Source organism: Trachypithecus francoisi, unplaced genomic scaffold (assembly GCF_009764315.1).
Source record: "Trachypithecus francoisi isolate TF-2019V2 unplaced genomic scaffold, Tfra_2.0 Lachesis_group11, whole genome shotgun sequence".
In the NCBI taxonomy this organism is placed as follows: Eukaryota; Metazoa; Chordata; class Mammalia; order Primates; family Cercopithecidae; genus Trachypithecus; species Trachypithecus francoisi.
Genome location: NW_022681456.1, coordinates 82561066 through 82583496, shown reverse-complemented (window position 1 = coordinate 82583496; position 22431 = coordinate 82561066). Strand labels below are relative to the sequence as shown.

Below are 22431 nucleotides of genomic sequence, written 5' to 3'. Positions count from 1 at the left end.
AAAAAGCCACTGTTACCTCTTATAGCATGGGTACCCTCCTCACCCTGTAGAGACTGTGGATACCCCCCACCCCTTCAGCACTGAGCCGTGTCCTCCATGTGGACACCTCCTCACGCTTCTCAGCTTGGAACCCACACCAGTCCAACTCACACATGGTTTGCCCCACCCTGCTCGGCCCCTGTTGCCTCACAGTAGGCCTTCGCCTGCATGGACATCCTTCTCACCCCACACCAGGCTTTCCCCTGAGATAGAAGCTCTGTTTATCCTGCACAGACTTTAACACCCCTCACCAGGCCACCCCTCCTCACCCTACTCAGGCTGCCACCTGTCTAGGTGAACACTCTTGGAAGTTCTCACCTGGTTCAGTGGCTTTATCCCAAACTAGGCAACACCCTCCTCACCCTGATGAGCTCCACACCCTCACTGTCCACATCCCTGTTTAGACATTTGCCTTACCCCACTCAGGATCTGGCACCCTACATCACGCCTTCCCCTACATGAGTCCCTCCTCCGTTCACCTGGCTCTGGCACCCCCTGTGAGTCTTCCCCTGCGGGGAGTCCCTTCTCAGCCCACTCCGGGATCTTGTCCTGGAGATGCTGTCTTTACCTTGGTTAAGCTCTGACTCTCTCTGCCAATTCCCCCTCCCCCTCAAGTGTGGACGTCCCCTGTCCCACTTGGGCCTCAACACCTATGTGGGGTAGCCACTCCTCATACCACTTCCAGCTGCCCATCCTGGACTGTCGCCCAAAGTGGATGCCTCTCCTTGGCCCACAGGCTCTGACAGTCCATGCCAGGCTGCTCCCCTGCATGGACCTCCTCGCTCCCCTCCATGTCTGACTCTCTTTGCTGGGCCGTGGGGCTTCCTGGGGCTCCAGCACTAGGCGTCAGCCTCCCTCTACCTGCATGCCCACCTACAGCCTTCAGGACTGAGTGGTTCAGAGGGAGGGGGATGGAAAGAAGAGCTAGGGCTTAATCTAACATGTAAGTTTAAGTTCTCAAATTCTAAGCAAAAGAAAAAAAGCAAAAGTTATTTTCCTCCTTCACCAAACATAAATGAATGTTATCATTTCTTAATTATAGGTTACCTAGATTTTCAGCTAAAAGGAATTCTTTTCAGATTTTAATTTTTCTTTCATCTGTGCTTCTATAGCCCCATATGGATACTTCTTTTTGAATACTTATCATATGATTTTTAGTTATTGTTCTGTCCCCTCCTGGTTGGGTAGCCAACCACCTTAATTTGCAGAGGCCTGAGGAAGCCCTTGCAGTTTTAAAACTGGACAGTCCTTGTCTACAGGTACGAGTTGATTACCCTAACTGGAGATGCAGGATGCAGGATTTTCAGTGTGAAAAGTGGCAAACCAGGATGAGTTACTTACATTCTGGTGACTGAGTTCCTAAGGAACCATTATTTTTCATGGTCACATTTTTTTTTCATGTCTCCATTGCAGTACACATAGAACTTTTAATCAAATTGAATTTGACTAACTTTGGGCAAAGATCTACTACAGAACAGGAGCTGACAAGCGCTTTTCCGAGCATAAAGAGAGGAGCATGCCAGAGGCACGTCACTTTCAAATAAGCCTAAATTTTATCTGCATATGCAGTTAGGGCTGAAGGAGGTGTGTGACTTCTCCCCAGACCCTTCCCAAACCCCACAGTGACCCCCAAGTGAAATATACCCCAATCTTATACTCCTATACAGGCTTTACTTGGTGACCTGGCTTTACAAGTTATCAGGCCTATGACCACAGGCTTGTCCAAACTAGACTAGGCATGGCTCATGCCTGTCATCCCAGCTCTTTGGGAGACCAAGGCGAGAGGATTACTTGAGCCTAGAATTTCTTTACTTTTTTTTTTTTTTTTTTTTGGCGACAGAGTCTTGCTCTGTCACCCAGGCTGGAGTGCAGTGGCATGATCTCAGCTCACTGCAAGCTCTGCCTCCCGGGTTCACGCCATTCTCCTGCCTCAGCCTCCCGAGTAGCTGGGACTACAGGCACCCGCCACCACGCCCAGCTAATTTTTTTATATTTTTAGTAGAGACGGGGTTTCACCGTGTTAGCCAGGATGGTCTCAATCTCCTGACCTCGTGATCTGCCCACCTCGGCCTCCCAAAGTGCTGGGATTGCAGGCGTGAGCCACCGTACCCGGCCAAGCCTAGAATTTCAAAGCTGCAGTGAGCTGTGATCATGTCACTACACTCCAGTCTGGGCAACAGAGCAAGACTCTATCTCAAAAAACAAAACACAACAAAACCCAAACTAGAAAGATACGATGACTGTGAATTCAGAGTATTTTGTAGAGAATAGAGAACCATTGTTTTATAGAATATTCTGAGGAGATCAGGACTCCTTTATACTCTTAAATAAAAGTGCTGTGTCTATTGATATTTATCATATTTGAAATTAAAACTGAGAACATTTCTAACCATTCATTTTGTAATTAAAGAATTACAATAATATAGCTAGGTAAGTCCCAGCTACTTGGGAGGCTGAGACAGGAGCATAGCTTGAGGCCAGGAATTTGATGCCGAAGTCCTCCAGGAACATAGCTATGAATAGCCATTGCTCTCTAGCCTGGGCAACGTAGTGAGACCCCATCTCTACAAAAATAAAAAAATTAACCAGACATGCAGCTCATCTCTGTAATCCCAGCTACTCAGGATGCTGAGATGGGAGGATCACTTGAGCTCAAGAATTCAAGACTATCCTGGACAGCATAGCAAGACCCATATGTAAAATAAATAAATATATTAATAAATAAATGTCTCAATAATGCATCCATTACACATGAACATAAATAACATATTGGTGGGGGGAAACTATATTTTCTAAGAAAAACTGGAAGAATGGCATCGTTCGACATTTTGTAAATCTCTTTCATGTCTGTTTTGTTTGTTTGTTTGTTTGTTTTTTGAGGCAGAGTCTCACTCTGTTGCCCAGGCTGGAGTGCAGTGGCACAATCTTGGCTCACTGCAACCTCCGCCTCCTGGGTTCAAGCGATTCTTCTGCCTCAGCCTCCCGAATAGCTGGGATTATAGTTGCCCGCCACCATGCCTGGCTAATTTTTGTGTTTTTAGTAGAGACGGAGTTTCACCATGTTGGCCAGGCTGGTCTCGAACTCCTGACCTCAAGTGATCCACCCACCTGGCCATTCCAAAGTGCTGGGATTATAGGCGTGAGTCACTGTGCCCAGCCTCATGTCTGGTTTAATAGAAGATAGTTAGATTCTCTTTTTCTACTTCTACATTCAGTCTGTTGTGATATGTTATTTTAGCTAAAGTATAGGAAGAAAAGTTAGCCTCACACAGATAAGTACAGTAGTCCTCTCTTATCCAAGGGGGTTACATTCCAAGGCTCCCAGTGAATGCCTGAAACCTCAGATAGTACCAAGCCATACACATACACACATATACACATATATGTACGTATGTATGTATATGTGTGTGTGTGTATATATGTGTGTGTGTGTGTATATATATATATATGTGTGTATATATATAGCCACGTACCACATAACAACATTTTGGTCAATGACAGACTGCATGTCTGACAGTGATACCATAAGATTATAATGGAGCATATATAAAAACTTGTTATATGCCATTTGATAGTGGCCTTGCAGGTCAAGTAGGGGAAATGATTGATGTTAAGTAAAGGTGCTGGGACATTTGGTTTTCCATATTAAAAGTATACATATATAAATGAAAATATATATATAAGATCTAGGTTTGTGTAAGTACATTCTGTAATGTTCACACAGTGACTAAATTGCCAGCAACACATTTCTCAGAACATGTCCCTGTCAATAAGCAATGCATGACCATACTGTGTTTTGTGAATCTGATAACCAAGATGGCTGCTAAGTGGCTAAAGGGCAACTAGTTTATACAGCATGGATACACTGGACAAAGGGATAATTCACATCCTGGAAGGGATAGAGCAGGCTAGCTCAAGAGTTCATCATGCTACGCAGAACAGCATGCAATTTAAAATTTATGAATTGTTTTTCTAGAATTTTTTATTTAATATTTTTGGACTGTCGTTGATGGGAGGTAACTGCAGCTGCAGAAAGCAAAACCACAGATGGGGGGTACTTCTGAAGTTGGAAAAGAGAGGACCATGTGCCTCCTGAGAGGGTCTTAGGGACTCTAAGGATCCTCAACTACCCTTTGAGAACTGCTGCATAGGAACATAAATTCTAAAGTGAATATTTGATAACATTCAGGAGAACAACACTGTTGCATTGGGGATTAAGTTTTAATACATGAACTTTGGGTGACACATTCAAACCATAGCAGACACTTATATATAATTACTGATACCTGCATGTAATTCTTCCCTTTCTCCTCTTTGAGAAGCATATCACAGTGCAAATGAGCATCATAGGATAACCTTAAATCTACTCTTCTCAGTTTTTAAAAAGCAATTCCTTCACACAGCTAATAGTTACAGATGTATTTTGACACACACCCAACTGATGGGAACACACCATGTGTTGAAGCAACATGGTGACTGACCTCTGTCACAGACAATTCCTGATTCCTGGGACCATTCATCCTGGTGATAGGCAACACCACATGACTGTTTCATTGTTGATTTCCCTTAGGAACCAGAGTTCCCACAGTATAGATATCCCATGGTCAATCAGCCAGTGCTTGTTCATGAGTACTTCCTGTGTGTTTACCAGGAACCAGTGGGATAACAAATCAAGTCTCTGCTTAGTGTGTGTTAGGCAGGCTAGCATTTCTACTTGGAGAAACCTCCAATGGGTTTACACAAAGGGTGAAATGTATGTCAGGATTTGATGAGCTGTCTCTGCTTTCCCTGAACTCACTCAGAGGGATGTTCCATCTATAGATGCTTAACTTGTACTATGAACTTTGATTTTACTTAACTGGATCTCTTTGTGGAATTTTTTTTTCAATTTGAGACTATTGCATCTTCAATTTAGAAACATGAGGAACTACAGAAAAGCATATGAATACAAAAACCTATAGTCTACTTATCCATTTTGATGTATTTCAGTCATCATTCTGTTTTTTTATTTCTGTTCATTAATTCAGTATATTTCCAAACAGCATCTATAATCTAAGTATTTTTTACTATTTTTAATTTTGTCCTGGGACTATATCTTCAGTTTTCCTTAAAACTGTTTCATATGGAAACTTGGTAAACAAGTAGTTACAAGTACTAATATATTATGACAGTTTTAAATCTCTTGTAAAAATAAGTCCTCTCCTCTAAAAACATAATATTCAGTAAGAGTCTGATGTTATATGGTTAGCCTAGAATGAAGGTATTGGTTTTGTCAAAACTAGCATTCATGGGATTTGACTTTGATCCTGCATATCACCTCCTGACGCCTGCAGGATACAGAAGGCATCAGAAAGTGCAGGCACTCTGTCAGCAGAAAAATGGGAGACAGGTAACATAGGGAAGATGTCATTTTTGCACACAATAAGCTACAATCTAAAACATTTATTATATCATTGATTATCGTACTGAAAAAAATCAAAAGGAAGCACCAAAGTCTCCAACAATAGGAACATTCTTTGAGGATGTATTTACCCAATAGAATTTTATTCATTATTTATTGATTTATTATTTATTTATTTGATAGGGCTTGTTCTGTCACCTGAGCTGGAGTGTGGTGGCACGACCCACTGCACTCCAGGCTGGCTCACTGCAACCTCTGCCTCCCAAGCTCAAGTGATTCTCTCACCTCAGCCTCCTGAGTCCCTGGTACCACAGGTGCACACCACCACACCCGACTAATTTTTGTATCTTTTGTAGAGACGGGTTTTCACCATATTGCCCAGGCTGGTCTCAAATTCCTGGACTCACGCTACCTGCCTGCCTCGACCACCAGAAATTTTGGGATTATACAGGAGTGAGCCATCGTGCCCAGCCACCAGTAGAACTTTGTACAGGCAATAAGAGTGAGAGTTGGGAGAACTGTGTAGCAACATGGATAGACTTACGATCAGTGAAAACTCAGACCCAAGATATTATGTATTCTATGATTTTCCAACTCTGTCAAAATCCATGTGTATTTGAAAAAAAAAAGGCCGGGCGCGGTGGCTCAAGCCTGTAATCCCAGCACTTTGGGAGGCCGAGACGGGCGGATCACGAGGTCAGAAGATCGAGACCATCCTGGCTAACACGGTGAAACCCCGTCTCTACTAAATAATACAAAAAACTAGCCGGGCGAGGTGGCGGGCGCCTGTAGTCCCAGCTACTCGGGAGGCTGAGGCAGGAGAATGGCGTAAACCCGGGAGGCGGAGCTTGCAGTGAGCTGAGATCCGGCCACTGCACTCCAGCCTGGGTGACAGAGCGAGACTCCGTCTCAGAAAAAAAAAAACAGAAAGAGAATACATAAAAATGATAGTTATATGCAAGGTGGTGAGATTATAGATATTATTTCCTGTATTTTGCACATTTTAGCAATGTTGTCTGCTTTTACACCTTGCAGCAAATGTCTAGATTTGGTAAGACATATAATGTCAAATTAGCATTAATACTTTAGTTTTCTAATCTAATTATAACACAAGTGATTTTTTTAAGCAAACACCACAAGTATTATATACATTCAAATGACTGCTAACCCTTTGAAAGGAGTCGCCTTGTGTAGTATTGCCATTGCTTAGCATATTTTCTCAACTGCACTCTTCAACAGTAAATTGAGTGGTTCTGGCAATAAAGATGGGAACTTTGGGGCTGGGGACTTCATTCAAGAGGAAAATAAGATTTTCCTGCATTAGGTGGGGTGCTCATGAGACATCCAGGTATTGATATCTTCAGATGCAGAATTTAACTAAGGTTAACTCTTGAGTTTCTTGGACATGTTGTATTTAAAAATAATGATACAGTCATTCTCTTTCTACTGTTTCTTTTTCTTACCCCCTGCATCCCCCATATAGGTTTTCACTGGAATTTTCACAGCGGAAATGTTTCTAAAGCTCATAGCCATGGATCCCTACTATTATTTCCAAGAAGGTTGGAACATTTTTGACGGATTTATTGTCTCCCTCAGTTTAATGGAACTGAGTCTAGCAGACGTGGAGGGGCTTTCAGTGCTGCGATCTTTCCGATTGGTATTCCATATTTCTCCAATTTCTTTTAACATTTCCTATCTTGCAGCCACCAGAAAGAGTTCTGCATAAATTAATTTGATGATTTAAAAAATATATTAGCTGTATTTTACTCCCAGTTCCAGTTATTTGGCTTAGCTACTCAAATACTGAAAACTTTCCTAAAATACCTGATATAGAAGTTAGTTGTTAAAAATCAGGAAGCAAACAGAAATCAATTTTTTTTTTTTTTTTTTTTTGAGGCGGAGTCTCGCTCTGTCACCCGGGCTGGAGTGCAGTGGCCGGATCTCAGCTCACTGCAAGCTCCGCCTCCCGGGTTTACGCCATTCTCCTGCCTCAGCCTCCCGAGTAGCTGGGACTACAGGCGCCCGCCACCTCGCCCGGCTAGTTTTTGTATTTTTAGTAGAGATGGGGTTTCACCGTGTTAGCCAGGGTGGTCTCGATCTCCTGACCTCGTGATCCGCCCGTCTCGGCCTCCCAAGTTGCTGGGATTACAGGCTTGAGCCACCGCGCCCGGCCCCAGAAATCAATTTTAAGAAGCTCTTTAGAAAATGCTGCTTAATCTAAGAGATGTCTAAGACAATAAGTGAAAAATAAGACCCAAGACACTAGATGAAAATGAACTCTCCCAAGGCCCAATGTGAGGTCTAATTTGGGTTTGCTAGTGAATCTATTTTTTTAATCTGAACATCTCCTTGAAATGGCAAGAATTTCTCCTTGTTCAAAGATGACTTTCTTCATTTCTTCTATCATGGTGGCCCTTCCAAAAAATGATAATAAAATAACGTTTTTTTAATACAGATGGTCCCCAACTTATGATGGCTTAACTTAAAATTTTTCAGCTTTATATTCTGCAAAAAAGCAATACACGTTCAGTAGAAACCATACTTTGAGTACCAGTACAACCATCCTGTTTTTCACTTTCAGTATAGTATTCAATAAATGACATGAGATATTCTATAATTTATTATAAAATGGGCTTTGTGTTAGATGATTTTGGCCAACTGTAGGCTAATGTAAGTGTTCAGAACATGTTTAAGGCAGACTAGGCTAAGATGTGATGTTCAGTAGGTTACGTATATTAAATGCATTTTTTACTTACAGCAGTTTCAACTTACAATGGGTTTATTGGGACATAACCCCATCATAAGTCAAGGAACATCTGTATTATATTGAAATTAGTTGTTGAACATTGGCTTTATTTTCCCTATCATTAGCTAAAAAGGAGTTTGTATTCATGTATTTGAAGAAGTTAGTGTTTAAGTTACTACAATGACTCTGAAAGAATAGTTAATAGTATCTTCAAAACAGCTGCCCATAAACATAAGCGTAAGTGATACCCTGATTAACTCCTCTGAGAAACTGAGTTACCATGGGGGCATCCCACTCAGACAGAGGCCACTGCTGCTTCCCTGGCATTCGAATTGGCTTGGGTTTTTCACTCCCTATTGGGAAAATAAGCACTTGCGACTGAGAATATTTAAGGTTTCTTCACTGAGATATTCAGCAGTTCTAAGAGAATTGGAAAAAGTGAAACTACTTGTAAAACAGAGATTTCGCTCAGTCCAAGTCACAAATAACTGCCAAATTTCTGAAACCTCTGTTTACTACTCTTTGTTTAGGATCCAGTCCACAGTGAACTTTTTTGAGAATAGTTATTATCTAGGTGACAAAAGAAAGGATTGAGAGTAGCCTTAGAACTTACATTCTTAAATTAAAAGCCACTCGGTGAAAACAATATGAGTGGCCCAGATGTATGCATGTGGGGTAACACCTGATAAATCTTGAACTCTCTGATAAGACAACTTTTCAATTAAAAAAAAAAAAAGTTCAAATTGTGCTGTTGCCTTCTACCAAAATTCCTATTACATTCTATGTTAGTTATTTGTTAGCATATGACATCTAATGATGATCTCATAATTATAATTTTATTGGCCACACTGCCATAGCCTTTATGCATTATAATTCTCAGGCTGGGCCAGGTGCAGTGGCTCACACCTGTAATCCCAGCACTTTAGGAGGCCAAGGCGGGTGCATCACTTGAGGTCAGGAGTTTGAGACCAACCTGGCCAACATGGTAAAACCCCATCTCTACTAAAAATACAAAAATTAGCCAGGCGTGGTGGTGCATGCCTGTAATCCCAGCTACTTGGGAGGCTGAGGCAGGAGAATCACTTGAACCCAGGAGGCGGAGGTTGTAGTGAGCCGAGATCATGCTACTGCACACCAGCCTGGGCGACAGAGTGAGACTCTGTCTCAAAAATGAATAAAAAATAATTAACAGGCTGTTAGCCAAGATCTTGTAATTATTTATTACAGAATATAGATATTTCATGATTGACAGGTACTAAAATTTCTGTCCTTTGAATAACAGTAGAGGCTCTTTTCTTTCTTTTTTTTTTTTTTTAGACATAGTCTCATTCTGCTGCCCAGGTTGAAGTGCAGTGGCATGATCTCGCCTCACCTCCACCTCCACCTCCCAGGTTCAAGCGATTCTCATGCCTCAGCCTCCCGAGTAGCTGGGATTACAGGCCTGCACCACCACACCTGGCTATTTTTACATTTTTGATTAGAGACGGCATTTCACCATGTTGGCCAGGCTGGTCTCGAACTCCTGGCCTCAAGTGATCCACCTACCTCAGCCTCCCAAATGCTAGGATTACAGGCATGAGCCACTGCACCCAGCCAGTATAGGCTCTTTTCATAAGATGACTGATGTTTGTGGAACTGCCCCTGTTTGAGAGTTGTGCTTTTCCTCCAAGTTATTCCAAGCATATCACAATGGTTTTTTTTAAATCAGCCATTGATTATTTATTGGCAAGAAAATAGATACTTAGAATTTTTTAATGTTTGCTTTTTTAAGGAGACAGATTTTTTTTAACTGTCTGTCCCATACTAGTCTTTTGGTTTCCTACAAATCACATTTTCTTTCACTTGTCCTGTGAGAAGTGAAGGGAAAATCAGTAGGAAAGGGATATGTTCATGTGTGGGTTTTCAAAAAGCAGATTGACTCAGATCTAAAGTAAAGGAATAAGGCAGTATTCCTGGTTTCTAGTTACAAATTTTTCAACTACTCTGAAATTAATCAGTTTTCCCTTATTTATGTCTCAGTTTCTCCCCATTTAGTCTGAGACACTGTTAGAAAGTCCTGGGAATTTTCCAAGGATGCTCAATATATTTAATCTGATCTTACTAATTTTATGTTTTTATTTTAGCCATGTGGTAAGAAAATTGATTGAGTATCATTTATTTTTTTGTTTGGGTTTTTTTTTTCCTTAGCTCCGAGTCTTCAAATTGGCCAAATCCTGGCCCACCCTGAACATGCTAATCAAGATTATTGGAAATTCAGTGGGCGCCCTGGGCAACCTGACACTGGTGCTGGCCATTATTGTCTTCATCTTTGCTGTGGTGGGGATGCAGCTCTTTGGAAAAAGCTACAAAGAGTGTGTCTGCAAGATCAACCAGGACTGTGAACTCCCTCGCTGGCACATGCATGACTTTTTCCATTCCTTCCTCATTGTCTTTCGAGTGTTGTGCGGGGAGTGGATTGAGACCATGTGGGACTGCATGGAAGTGGCAGGCCAGGCCATGTGCCTCATTGTCTTTATGATGGTCATGGTGATTGGCAACTTGGTGGTTAGTACTAATTTGTAGATATTTTTGTTCTACACCTTGAATATTCTACCCTTGGCCCAGAAGCCCAAGTCCTTCTACTGCTTAGTCCTCCTACTACCTGTCATGTTTGTTGATTTTTATTCTTTCTTGGCCCAGAAACCCTAAGGTAGGAGGAGAGGAGAAGGAGAAGGAGACAGATACTTACAGAGTGCCTACTTAGTCATGACCCCCACCCACAACTTGTCAACCCTTTTCACAGAGTTAGGAAAGCAAACTCAGCAAAATTAAGTGACTTTCCCAAATAAATATAGGGCTTGTATTTGAACCTAGACTTCAAAGTTTGTGCCCTTTCGCCTACAGAAGCCTTCTTGTTTCTTAACCACAATTTCTCATCTTTGGCGCTATTGACATCTTGGGCTGGATGATTCTTTGTTGTGGACTGTCCTGTGCATTGTAGGATTTAGTAGCATCCCTCCTGGCATCTACCCACTAGATGCCAGTAGCATCCTCAGAGCTGTGACAACCAAAAATGTCTCCAGATATTGCCAGATGTCCCTGGGGGGCAAAATTGCCCTCCATTGAGAACCACTGCTCTAAACTGTCTTAGAGTTTAATTTATATAAATGACAAATCACTTTATTGCTTTACTTTGATTTGCCCACCTGCTCTCTTCTACCTCTGTCTTTAAAAGAGTCACCAACAGATCTTAACACCTTGTTTCTTAAAGTGTGATCTGGGGACTAGAAGCAACAAGATCACTTGAGAGTGTGTTAGAAATGCAGAATTCTAGGCCCCAAATCAGAACTACTGAATCAGAATCTGCATTTTTAACAAGATCCTTATGTGACTCATATGTACACTAAAGTTTGAAAAAGAACTATCTTACAGATCAGGGCCCCAATCCCACCTGCAAGAGTAGGGCAAAGAGGACTGGAAGAAGACAAGCTTATCTGTCCCTTGCACGCTCATCCACATTAGTTCTCTTCCTTTTTCTGCCATAGAGAAGCATGACAGTAAAAGACTCCTACTCACCAGCCTCCGAACCAGCTACAGCTATTCTGTTCTTCCATTTGACTTGCAAAAAAATAGCTACTGTAATGTTTAATTCCTCCTGTTCTCCGTTCCCAGCCACCTTTCCCTCAGTCCTAATCCCTCTAGTCTTCTCACTACTTCAGTGACTATAACAATGGCTTCCTGGTATGTGGCATGATCAACATTTCCAAGCCCTGACTTTGTCACCCTTTCTTCATTCTCCTGTTCTTAGTTGTCTCAAAGACATCCCCCCATGGCTGTCTCCAGATACCTAAGCACTTGACAAAAATCAGCTGTTACCACTACCCCCTGATGACACTTTTCAGGTTCCCCTTTGCTAAGTAGTCCCTCTGCCCATCTAGTTTCTAGGAACCTATAACGTTGGAGTATTTTCTGTCTCTTTTCTCTCCATTCCCAGCAAATATCTTATGTGTCTTAAATGCATCTTTCTTCATAGTATTTTTGTGGATATCTTTCTTCATAGTATCTAAGATCTGCCCCTTCCTTTGCATTTCTATAATTCATTCAGTACTTTTATAAAGTGTGGTCTCAAGACCCCCTGCATCATAATTACACAAGTTTCACTCACAAAAAAAGGCCAAGTCCCAGCCCCTACACCAAATCTACTGAATCCAAATCTCTTTAGAGAGTAGGCTAAGGAAATATTTTTAACAAACATCCACACCCCTCACTCCCTGAGATTCTAATGCATGCTAAGATTTGGGATTTCTGTAGCCTGATCCAGACCCTTATCAATTCATGCATGTAACAGCCTCCTAACTTCTGCCCTTCCCCTCTGTATGTAGTTAGTCTGAATGACTTTTTCAAATCTCTGTCATCATCTGTGACTCCTTTACTCAAGAACCAGTAGTGGATCTAATTAAATAAAACTCAGATCCCTCAGCCTGGCCTTCAAAGGCCCCTCCAACTCACCCCCATTTTACCAACCATATTCCTTTTTAACTCTACAAATGGTGCAGATAATCTGAATACTTATAGTTCATTTATTGTTTCCACCCTCCCACTCTGCACATGACTGTTATCTCCTCCTAAAATGTATGCCTTACTCTTCTTCCCAAGTATGACAAAGTAAGGACCAAGTATAAATCAAGAAGTGAGCACCTCTCCCACTCCTAAAAAGTAAGTCTTAATAAAAATAAATTAATTAATCTTAATGTTCAATGTAGTAAAATAGGAGATGAAAACAAAAATAAATAAAGCTTGTATCTGATGGCTTGACCTTTGGTTATGCAGAAGAACATAAAAGTCACCATCACTGTCTTGCTAAAGCGATTTTATTTTTGTAAATGTTAGGAAAACAAAATTTGTTCTTAAAATACAATGACATGAAGTGTATTTCAGTCCTACCTTCTGGATTTTGTTGTGGATGGCACTTCAAGCCTAATTTTTTTTTCTGACGTGGGTCCTCTAAGAACTCTGCTCATGAATATGTGGCATCTACGCACTTTGCGACCCTCCCTAATAATGTATATTCACCTTTTTATTTTGGGGAAATTTCCTTCCAAAATGGATACAGCCTTCGTTTTTTCTAATTATAAGAGAAGTAATATATTTTGGGGTACATATATATGTATGTAAAACTATAAAAGACCCAAGAAAAGAGGTGCTAAACTCCTTGTATTACAACCAAAACCAAACACATTCCCACCCAGTAACATGAGCATTTAAAATACTTCGTGGGCCAAACACAACACAACAGAGCCTCTTTGAGTCTGTCACGTGAAGTCCATTGGCTTCCAGTTTGCAACCCTGAGTTCGGTGGATAACTTTTCTACATTTGTTCTTTTTTTCCAATGCTACTGGCATAGGTGCTGAACCTGTTTCTGGCCTTGCTCCTGAGCTCCTTCAGTGCAGACAACCTGGCTGCCACAGATGATGATGGGGAAATGAACAACCTCCAGATCTCAGTGATCCGTATCAAGAAGGGTGTGGCCTGGACCAAACTAAAGGTGCATGCCTTCATGCAGGCCCACTTTAAGCAGCGTGAGGCCGATGAGGTGAAGCCTCTGGATGAGTTGTATGAAAAGAAGGCCAACTGCATTGCCAATCACACCGGTGCAGACATCCACCGGAATGGCGACTTCCAGAAGAATGGCAATGGCACAACCAGCGGCATTGGCAGCAGCGTGGAGAAGTACATCATTGATGAAGACCATATGTCCTTCATCAACAACCCCAACTTGACTGTGCGGGTACCCATTGCTGTGGGGGAGTCTGACTTTGAGAACCTCAACACAGAGGATGTTAGCAGCGAGTCGGATCCTGAAGGCAGCAAAGATGTAAGATCCCAGCCTAGAAACAGCTTTGATCCTGTGTGAGAACAAACAGGGTGCTGTCAGCCTTGGGGATTGTTTCAGCTATGGGCTTGGTAGAGAGATTCTGGAATAACCAACTTACGTGGAGAACTAATTCCACCCTCCCAGTATCATTCTAGGCCTTTCCTAGATGAAGTGGAATCCTAAGATGATCCTGGACCCACCTCTGTCACTTCTGGATCATCCGGGTCAGAGGCTGGAATAAGCCCTTGAGTACTTCCCTGCCATTCATCTTAGTTATAGCTCTGAAACCAACCTATAGCCGCATTTAGCTTTGGGTGGGTCATTGTCTTCCGTGAGTAGGTTTTGATGTTATATCCCATCTGGAAAGAAGTTTTGAGGGCCCGTGGATATGGTTTGCTTATCGCGAGTTGTAGTAAGAATTCTAGAGAAGAGTCAGAACTGGCGCCTCATCCCCCCCAGAGGCAGAGTTCTCAGTGTGGAGTGGGCATGTTGCCGCAGAGCTGTCTGATGTCCCTTTTCCTTGCATGTCTAGAAACTAGATGACACCAGCTCCTCTGAAGGAAGCACCATTGATATCAAACCAGAAGTAGAAGAGGTCCCTGTGGAACAGCCTGAGGAATACTTGGATCCAGACGCCTGCTTCACAGAAGGTGAAAGGGGGCAAGGAGGGGATGGGCTTGGGACACTCGTGTTGCTCACAGACACAGCTCTGCCAGGGCTAGTGGTGGGCGAGGGGCAGCTCAGTGGCTGTCTTCAAGAACTTTGCTCCCCACCCCACCATTTTGAAGGAAACTTAGATTATTTCCCCTATTTGTATCTGACAAGTATATAACAAGTTTCTGTTCTCACACTTTTCATTGTCCATTTTCTCTTGGCATCAGCCCAAAAACTTCCTTTCGTACAACCTGTTCTATCATGGCTGTGCCTGCCTCCTGACTACCCTTTTCTCCTCCCTCTCACTGCTTCTTTGTAGGACATCTTCTTGACTCCAGAGGGCCTTGCCCCGTTAGCCTTTGCAGCATAGCCTCAGCCCTGCCACCCTCTCCATTTCTGAATCAGGCATTCTGATTCAGCCACTGTCCTCCTGGCTGTGTGGTGGGGCAGCACCTGGCAGGGCCTGGGAGATGGAGGAGAGGGCAGGTCTGGGCGGGGCACGTTTCCACGGTCTGACCTGCCTCTCCCACTGGTGCCAGGTTGTGTCCAGCGGTTCAAGTGCTGCCAGGTCAACATTGAGGAAGGACTAGGCAAGTCTTGGTGGATCCTGCGGAAAACCTGCTTCCTCATCGTGGAGCACAACTGGTTTGAGACCTTCATCATCTTCATGATTCTGCTGAGCAGTGGTGCCCTGGTGAGGTCCAGGGGAGAGTGTGAGGAGGGATTGGCTGGGGAAGGGTGTAGAGAAGCCAGTGGGAAAAGGCTGAGGCCCGAGCCCAGTGGCTCTGAAAACAGATTGGCTGTGGTCCCAAGAATAATGATCTGTTAAGGTGCTTTGGGCTGCTACTTTGAGCCTGTGGGATTAGAATCCACACCTGTTCATGTCCTGATCCTCTGTGACTTAGCACTATCCCTCTCATGTGTCCCCACTGCCTGGTTTACCCCATCCTTAGCAGCCCCTAAAATGAACTTCCCTCTCTTACCTAATACCCCAAATCTCTTGTTCTTTGCTTTTCAGTTACCCAGGATGGGAGGGAGGTGGTATTCCTCCACTCACTGTCCCTTCACAGCCTACTGGATATAGAGAACCCGTGACATTAGCAAATGTTTAGAGTCAGATCTCTGGTACAAAGGTTATTTATATTCACATTGTCCTAAGTGCTTATTAATCAGTGAAACATACAAGGCCCTGAATACACAGGCTCCTCCACTGCTGAGACCAATTATCTTGGCATTTACTTTTATTTTTAGCTGGGTTATAACTGAGGACACCTGGACAGGGTGTGGTGTGAGGGAGTTGCTTGCTGGTTGAGTAGTCTTGAGGACAGCAGGGACTAGAGACAGTATACTTTCCATTCCTTAAGGGAAAGGTGAAGAATGCATAATGTTGAAGTATATTTAAAGAAGATGGGCACATTCATGTAGGTGTGGAATCAAAGCTTAATCTGGAAGCAAAAAGAAAAAAAAAAAAAAACATAACAAGGGAGAATCCCCAAATTCAGTGTTAAAGATTTTGACAGTGACTTGGGAAGTTTCACTGACCTGTGAGGCAGGAGAATAAAAGCTGAGAGAGGCAGCAGTGTGTATTAAAGACAAGCCCAAGGTGAAGAAGACAGCTTTCATGAAAAGGATCATGGGAAGCGAGGGGAAGGTTTACACAGGAAGGTGTCAGGATTAAAATAGGAGGCAAAAAAGATGGCTTGGTAGCCACTGATCTGACTGAAGGGGAGCCAGACCGCCCCGCCTGTGCCTGGGCCATTTGTTGCATCAACGAGCATTCACACAACACTTCCTGAGGTGCCACAGAGGCACCCAAGATGACAGCATAGTCTCTGCCCTTGAGAAAAGAGAGGATCAGACTAAGCCGAGTGATTGGAGAAAGGTGTTTTTTTATTGTTAGTATTGTTACTCTTCAAGTCTAGTAAATAAAAATCTAAACAGTATGACCCATCATTTGGTTCTTCTCTTCTCCATCTCTACAAAAAAGAATAAAGCAGTAGTGAACCAAAGGTTTTGAATGTTCTTTACTGCTCACCTTTGACAGTTTTTATTTGTCGTAATGATTAGGCAAAGGATATTTGGTTCAGTACGTACAGATCCTGTGTAACAGTAGGCATGATATTTAAGAATAACAAAGTGAAGCCACTGCTAAAATGTCCAAGAAGAAACTAGAACGTGGTTATGATGGGACTAAAGAGGGTGGGGATTAGGGCCCTCAGTGACATGAGATCTGTCTTGGGCATCTCACATACCTTGGATTATAGAAGGGATTCCTAACAGATGGGGTTAAGGGGAAACCTGACATGGAAGCTGTTGCCTTTTTGATTGAGCAAAGGGGATTTATTTGCACCAAGACCTTGAGTAGGACTGTGGAACCCATAACCCCTGTCCCACTGCCCGTTGATGAAAGTGGAGCTCCTGATATCCATGTGCCTCCAGTTTGGAAGGTGAGGCTGCATACAACCCAATTCTGTTCTTCCTTCTGGAGCTGTTCAGAGCAGGCATCTCCCATTGTATCACAGAGGACTTCCTCCCCACTTCCACAGGTTTTCCCATGCTTTAGGGATTCCCTCCTCTTGGCACCTCACCTGTGTAGTCCACCACTCTGCAGATGGGAACATTCACACCACCATATAAGGGATTATCCCACTCATGAATGCCAAATAAAGTAGTGCTAAGATTTTCTTCACCTGAGTGTCTCCCACCCATATGACCCTCCACCCATACTGTGGTGTCAAGGGACTAAAAGGAGGAAAGATTTTATCATGTCTTTTATATATACTGTTGGTGAGGATGGGGAGAAATTGAAACACTCATATGCTTCTGGTATGTGAGATGTGAAATGATGCAACCACTTTGGAAAACAGTTTGGCAGTTCCTCAAAAAATTAAACAGTTACCATATGACTCAGCAATTCCATTCCTGAGCATATGCCCTAGAGAATGAAAACATGTCTACATAAAAACCTATACACAGATGTTCACAGCAGCATTGTTCACAATAGAAACAACACACACGTCCGTCAACTGATGAAGGATAAACAGAATGTGGTATATCCATTTATTGGACTATTAGCCATAAGAAGGAAAATCTAGAGAGAGAAAGTAGATGAGTCATTGCCTAGGGCTAGGGGGTTGGGGCTTTAGGGGGTGATTGCTAAAGGGTATGGGGATTCTTTTAGAGGTAATGAACATGTTCTAAAATTGATTGTGGTGATAGATTCACAACCCTGAATATACTAAAAGCCATTTTAAATGGCTGAATTTTATGGTGTGTGGATTATATCTCAATAAAACTGTTAATAAATAAAAAGCCTGTGTAGTGGGGGAGTAAAGCTAAGGAGACAGGGAGCTGATGATAGGCCAGCCCATGTGGGAGGGCTCCCTGAGGATAGCAGTGCTCCCTGTGGCCTGCTTGCCTTTAGGCACTATCATAGGCAGCTGCTGCCTCTCTTTTAGGCCTTCGAGGACATCTACATTGAGCAGAGAAAGACCATCCGCACCATCCTGGAATACGCTGACAAAGTCTTCACCTATATCTTCATCCTGGAGATGTTGCTCAAGTGGACAGCCTATGGCTTCGTCAAGTTCTTCACCAATGCCTGGTGTTGGCTGGACTTCCTCATCGTGGCTGTAGGTGTCTTGCTTTCTGTTTCCCACCCCTTTCAGCAGGAACACAGAAACAGAGAGAGATCTTTCTTTTTCTAATGGCAGTACCTGCCCTGGGCCCAGGTTATAGGTCAAGATGTAGATGTAGGTGTGGGTAAAGTTCCCTTGCACTCAGATCTTCGTTTTAGGAAGGGGCACTCTGAAGTCCCTGCATTTGCTCCAGGGGAACTAACCAAGCAACTCTTTAGTCTGGTGGGTTTGGCTTAACTTAGATTCAGAGATTAGGAGTGAGAAGTGGAATCACAGATCTCAAAGGCCCTTGTTATTAGGCTGGGGACAGGAAGTTCTTGCCCCAGGCCAACAGGATGTCCTCTTTTTGTGGCTGGGAGAAGGGGTGAGAGAATGAGATGCGGGCTGCTGGGACAAAGGTGGTAGTGGGATCTCTGTGGTCTCTCCTGCTGACCATTGCCATGAACACGTCCATCCAACTCAAGTCTTGATACCAGACTCATCCAAACAAGTCAGTTTATTAGGTGAGGGGAGTTCACACTGAAATAAAGTCCCCCCTTCTTCCCACACATTGCCATTCTACAGTGATCATGAAACTTGAGAAATCCTTTTTTCCTCCAGGTTCCAAGACCATCTCCGAGGTTTGCTGGCCATGACCTCCTGTGTTTTTTCCAGGTTGGAAGCGACATCCTCTCTAACTCTTTCTCACCCACCATCACTTGTCCCTTGTCGGCTTTACTAAGGATGATGACTATTCTCTTATTCTGTATAATAACTAAAGCTTCTTTCTTTCCACCAAATCAGCATTTTAAAGAAAGGATGAATGAGATTTGTAGGACCAGGCCTGTGGAAAATTTACTCCCCTCTGAGGGCTGTTAAGTGCCAAGAAAGTAGAATTGTGGAGGCTAGACTGGTCATGTAGAATGCAGGTTTCATTGGCTGCATGGTGAACTACCTGTAGAGTACCTCTGAGATCCAGGATAGAGCAGCATAGAAATCTCTCCGATGGCAGGCACCCAGCACTGAGCCAGTAATGATTTCTGCTCTATAAATGCATTTCTTTTCCAATACATTGTCTGCAATTTCCATGGTTGATGACCCCCTTCCCAGAACTGTCACTGTGCCCTCAGTTGCATCCCCATTTCAAAAAGCCAGCCTTTGGGAAATGCCTAAATGAGGTGAGGAGCCCAACCCTAGAGGGTACCAGTGTGAGACCCTCGCAGTGAGAGATGTTAGCACTCCCTCCAGCAACTGTTGATACCATCCTGTGGTGGAAGGACCTGTACCTCCCACAGACAGAAAGCTGGAGCTCTAAGACTTAAAGAATGGGCTTGAGATAAGACCCACAGAGCCAAAGTGAGACTGGGCCAGTTCTCTTTCTAGAGAAAGAGGAAGTGCCGTAGAGTCTTCATTTCACAATAGCTCCTCAGGACTACCTAGCGTCAGGTGGGACACCTGAACTCAAACTAGTACTCCCAGCTGCCTGGGGAGGCTGTGATTTGAAACAGAGCTTCCTCACCATGATCCACCCTCACCAGAACACATTCTTCCTCTTTTCCCTAGGGTGAGCTACCTAGAATTTGAGGATATTGATCGGATATCCCACATGCCCCTGCTAAACAAATAAGCTGCTAAAGCACTAACAGTCCTACACATTAGCATTTATTTTTTGAGATGAGGTCTTACTCTGTCACCAGCCTCGAGTGCAGTGGCACCATCTCTGCTCACTGCAGCTTCTGCCTCCTGGGCTCACACAATCCTGGCACCTCAGCCTCCCGAGTAGCTGGGGCTACAGGCACACACCACCATGCCTGGCTAATTTTTGTGTCTTGGGTAGAGATGGAGTGTCACCATGTTGCCCAGGCTGGTCTCAAACTCCTTGGCCTCCCAAAGTGTTGGGCTTACAGACGTGAGCCACTGTGCCCAGCCAGCATTTATTTCACAAACTTTTTTATGACTTTTTATATGAGGTGGAAGGGGGTAAAGAGCATAGGACAGGCATGCAGTCATCTGACACTAATTCATAAGCCCTCTAGCTTTTGGGGGTTGGCTTGATCATTACATTACTGTGGTACCCAACTGGCTCCTGTGAAGACCTCTGTGCCAGTTATTAGTAAATAATATAGTCGAATGCCATTATCTGTGTAGAATTGCTCCAGAAGCAACAAGGAGAAGCAGAGGTTATCCCTGTTGCAAGCATGTTCCCAGCCCCTGGGGAGCTTACAACTAGCTTCCACAGCAACTATGGCCTGATTCCAGGCTTGTGCTTGGTGGGGGGACATTCCCAGGCCGTCACAGTGGCTTCAGTCGCTGCCACTTTTGAGTTGTGGATGGGCAATTAGTCTTGACCTGTCACCTGAACAGCTGGAACTGCTGGACTTTTTGGTGTCCATTTGAATAAAGTGTCTGGTTTCTTTGGCATTTTAGAACATTCAGCAGGTTAGGTCCTAACTTAGCACCATCCACTGGTGACTTGATGTCTGAGTCTGTTACTCATTGCATTTGTTTCCCTAATTAATTTTTGTTCTTCCTTGTTGCCCCTTAAAGCTGTAAGTACTTTTCAGAGTCATGGGATTATCCAGATGACTTCCAAGGTTAATTCCTTTTATTTATAAGCCATACAAATTCTCAAACAAGGAAAACATTCTGTTTTGCTCAGCTCCTTGGCTGCATTAGAGATTGTGTCCTGTAAAAGAATTTTGGCATCTTTTCCCCAGGACATTTATCCCACTGTATATGGAGATCAGCAAGCCTGTCAGTTCCGGAGGTGGGGACTTGCGGAGACCACTTGCCTTATCCTGAATTCAGACTGCTGAAAACATTCTCCATTTGAAAATGTTCACATCATTTTGGAAAAGTCACCTAATGTCTTTCCCCCTTTTTTTTCCAGTCTGCAACCATAGATGCACTGAATTTATTTTTTATTTTTTAATGTTTTTAGGTAGGTCTCACCCTGCTGCCCAGGCTGGAGTACAGTGGCACAGTCATGGCTCACTGCAGCCTCAAAGTCCTGGGCTCAAGCAGCCTTCCCACCTCAGCCTCCTGAGTAGGTAGGACTGCAGACACATGCCATGGCACCCAGCTTCATGCCCTGAATTTGATGTCTCCTCAATTCCTTTGTTTGTTTGTTTGTTTTTTATGTTTGATTCTTTCCTTAAAGAATACTTTAAGCAATGTTAGGATTATCTCCAGGAAGGGCTTAACAGAGACTCAAAGAATTATAAGAGAGCCCTCAACTGCTAAAGAATAACCCAGATAAGACCCTTATTGATCCTGTCCTGAGCCAAATTAATCAGCTGAGTAACAGCTTATCTCTCAGCAACGTTTAGAGCCAGCCACTGAATTGGCCTTTAGACCTCCTCCTTCGTTCTCCACACTGTGGGCCTATTTGTTAGCAGATAAGTCACCCACCCTGAAGAGCTGGGATCTTCTTACCTTACATGGTGCCTAGAGCCACTCAAAGCTTAGTTTCTTGCAATCTTTACCTGACAGTTTCGTAAGATGAAGCTGACCCAGGGGACTGTTGAGCCCAGGTACTTGGTTGAGAAAGAATAGCTTCCCTTCAGGTATACCTGTTAAGGCCTCATGAAGAATCTGGCAACTTTCAATTCTTTTGGATTTAAGAGTTGGCTGTACTTGGTAATAATAGGGAAGTATACACCTCCATATAAATTCTTATTGATAACGAGGGATGAATAGAGAGAAGGGGATTGGTTGGTGCTACTGTGTTCTAGATAGGGCTTTTGTGGCCCATAGTTTAGGCAGACATTGAACTCTGGACCATCTGCCTTTCCAAGAAAATTAGGGTAGCCTAATAGGGCAACATTTACTTCCAGATTTGCTTTGGACACTGCCTAGGGCTTCAGAGAAGATACCTACACTGGTGGATTATGAGCACATGCATAGATAAGGTTCATACCCCTTTTTATTTTATTCTTTATTTATTTATTTATTTATTTATTTATTTATTTATTGAGATGGAGTTTCTCACTTGTCGCCCAGGTTGGGGTGCAATGGCACCATCTCCGCTCACTGCAACCTCTGCCTCCCGGGTTCAAGCAATTCTCCTGCCTCAGCCTCCCAAGCAGCTGGGATTATAGGCATGCACCACCATGTCCA

The 22431-nt window shown here is 43.4% G+C and overlaps 1 protein-coding gene across 6 annotated transcripts in view; it reads left to right on the top strand.

Moving 5' to 3' along the window:
- SCN8A (sodium voltage-gated channel alpha subunit 8) overlaps positions 1-22431 on the top strand; it is a 216724-nt gene that overhangs the window by 158735 nt on the left and 35558 nt on the right. For all 6 annotated transcript variants that reach the window (XM_033222024.1, XM_033222020.1, XM_033222025.1 and 3 more), the window contains exons 15-20: positions 6924-7097; positions 10374-10730; positions 13571-14041; positions 14574-14691; positions 15235-15389; positions 18154-18327. In XM_033222024.1, coding sequence (XP_033077915.1) covers positions 6924-7097; positions 10374-10730; positions 13571-14041; positions 14574-14691; positions 15235-15389; positions 18154-18327 — 1449 coding nt within the window. The remainder of the gene's footprint in view (positions 1-6923; positions 7098-10373; positions 10731-13570; positions 14042-14573; positions 14692-15234; positions 15390-18153; positions 18328-22431) is intronic.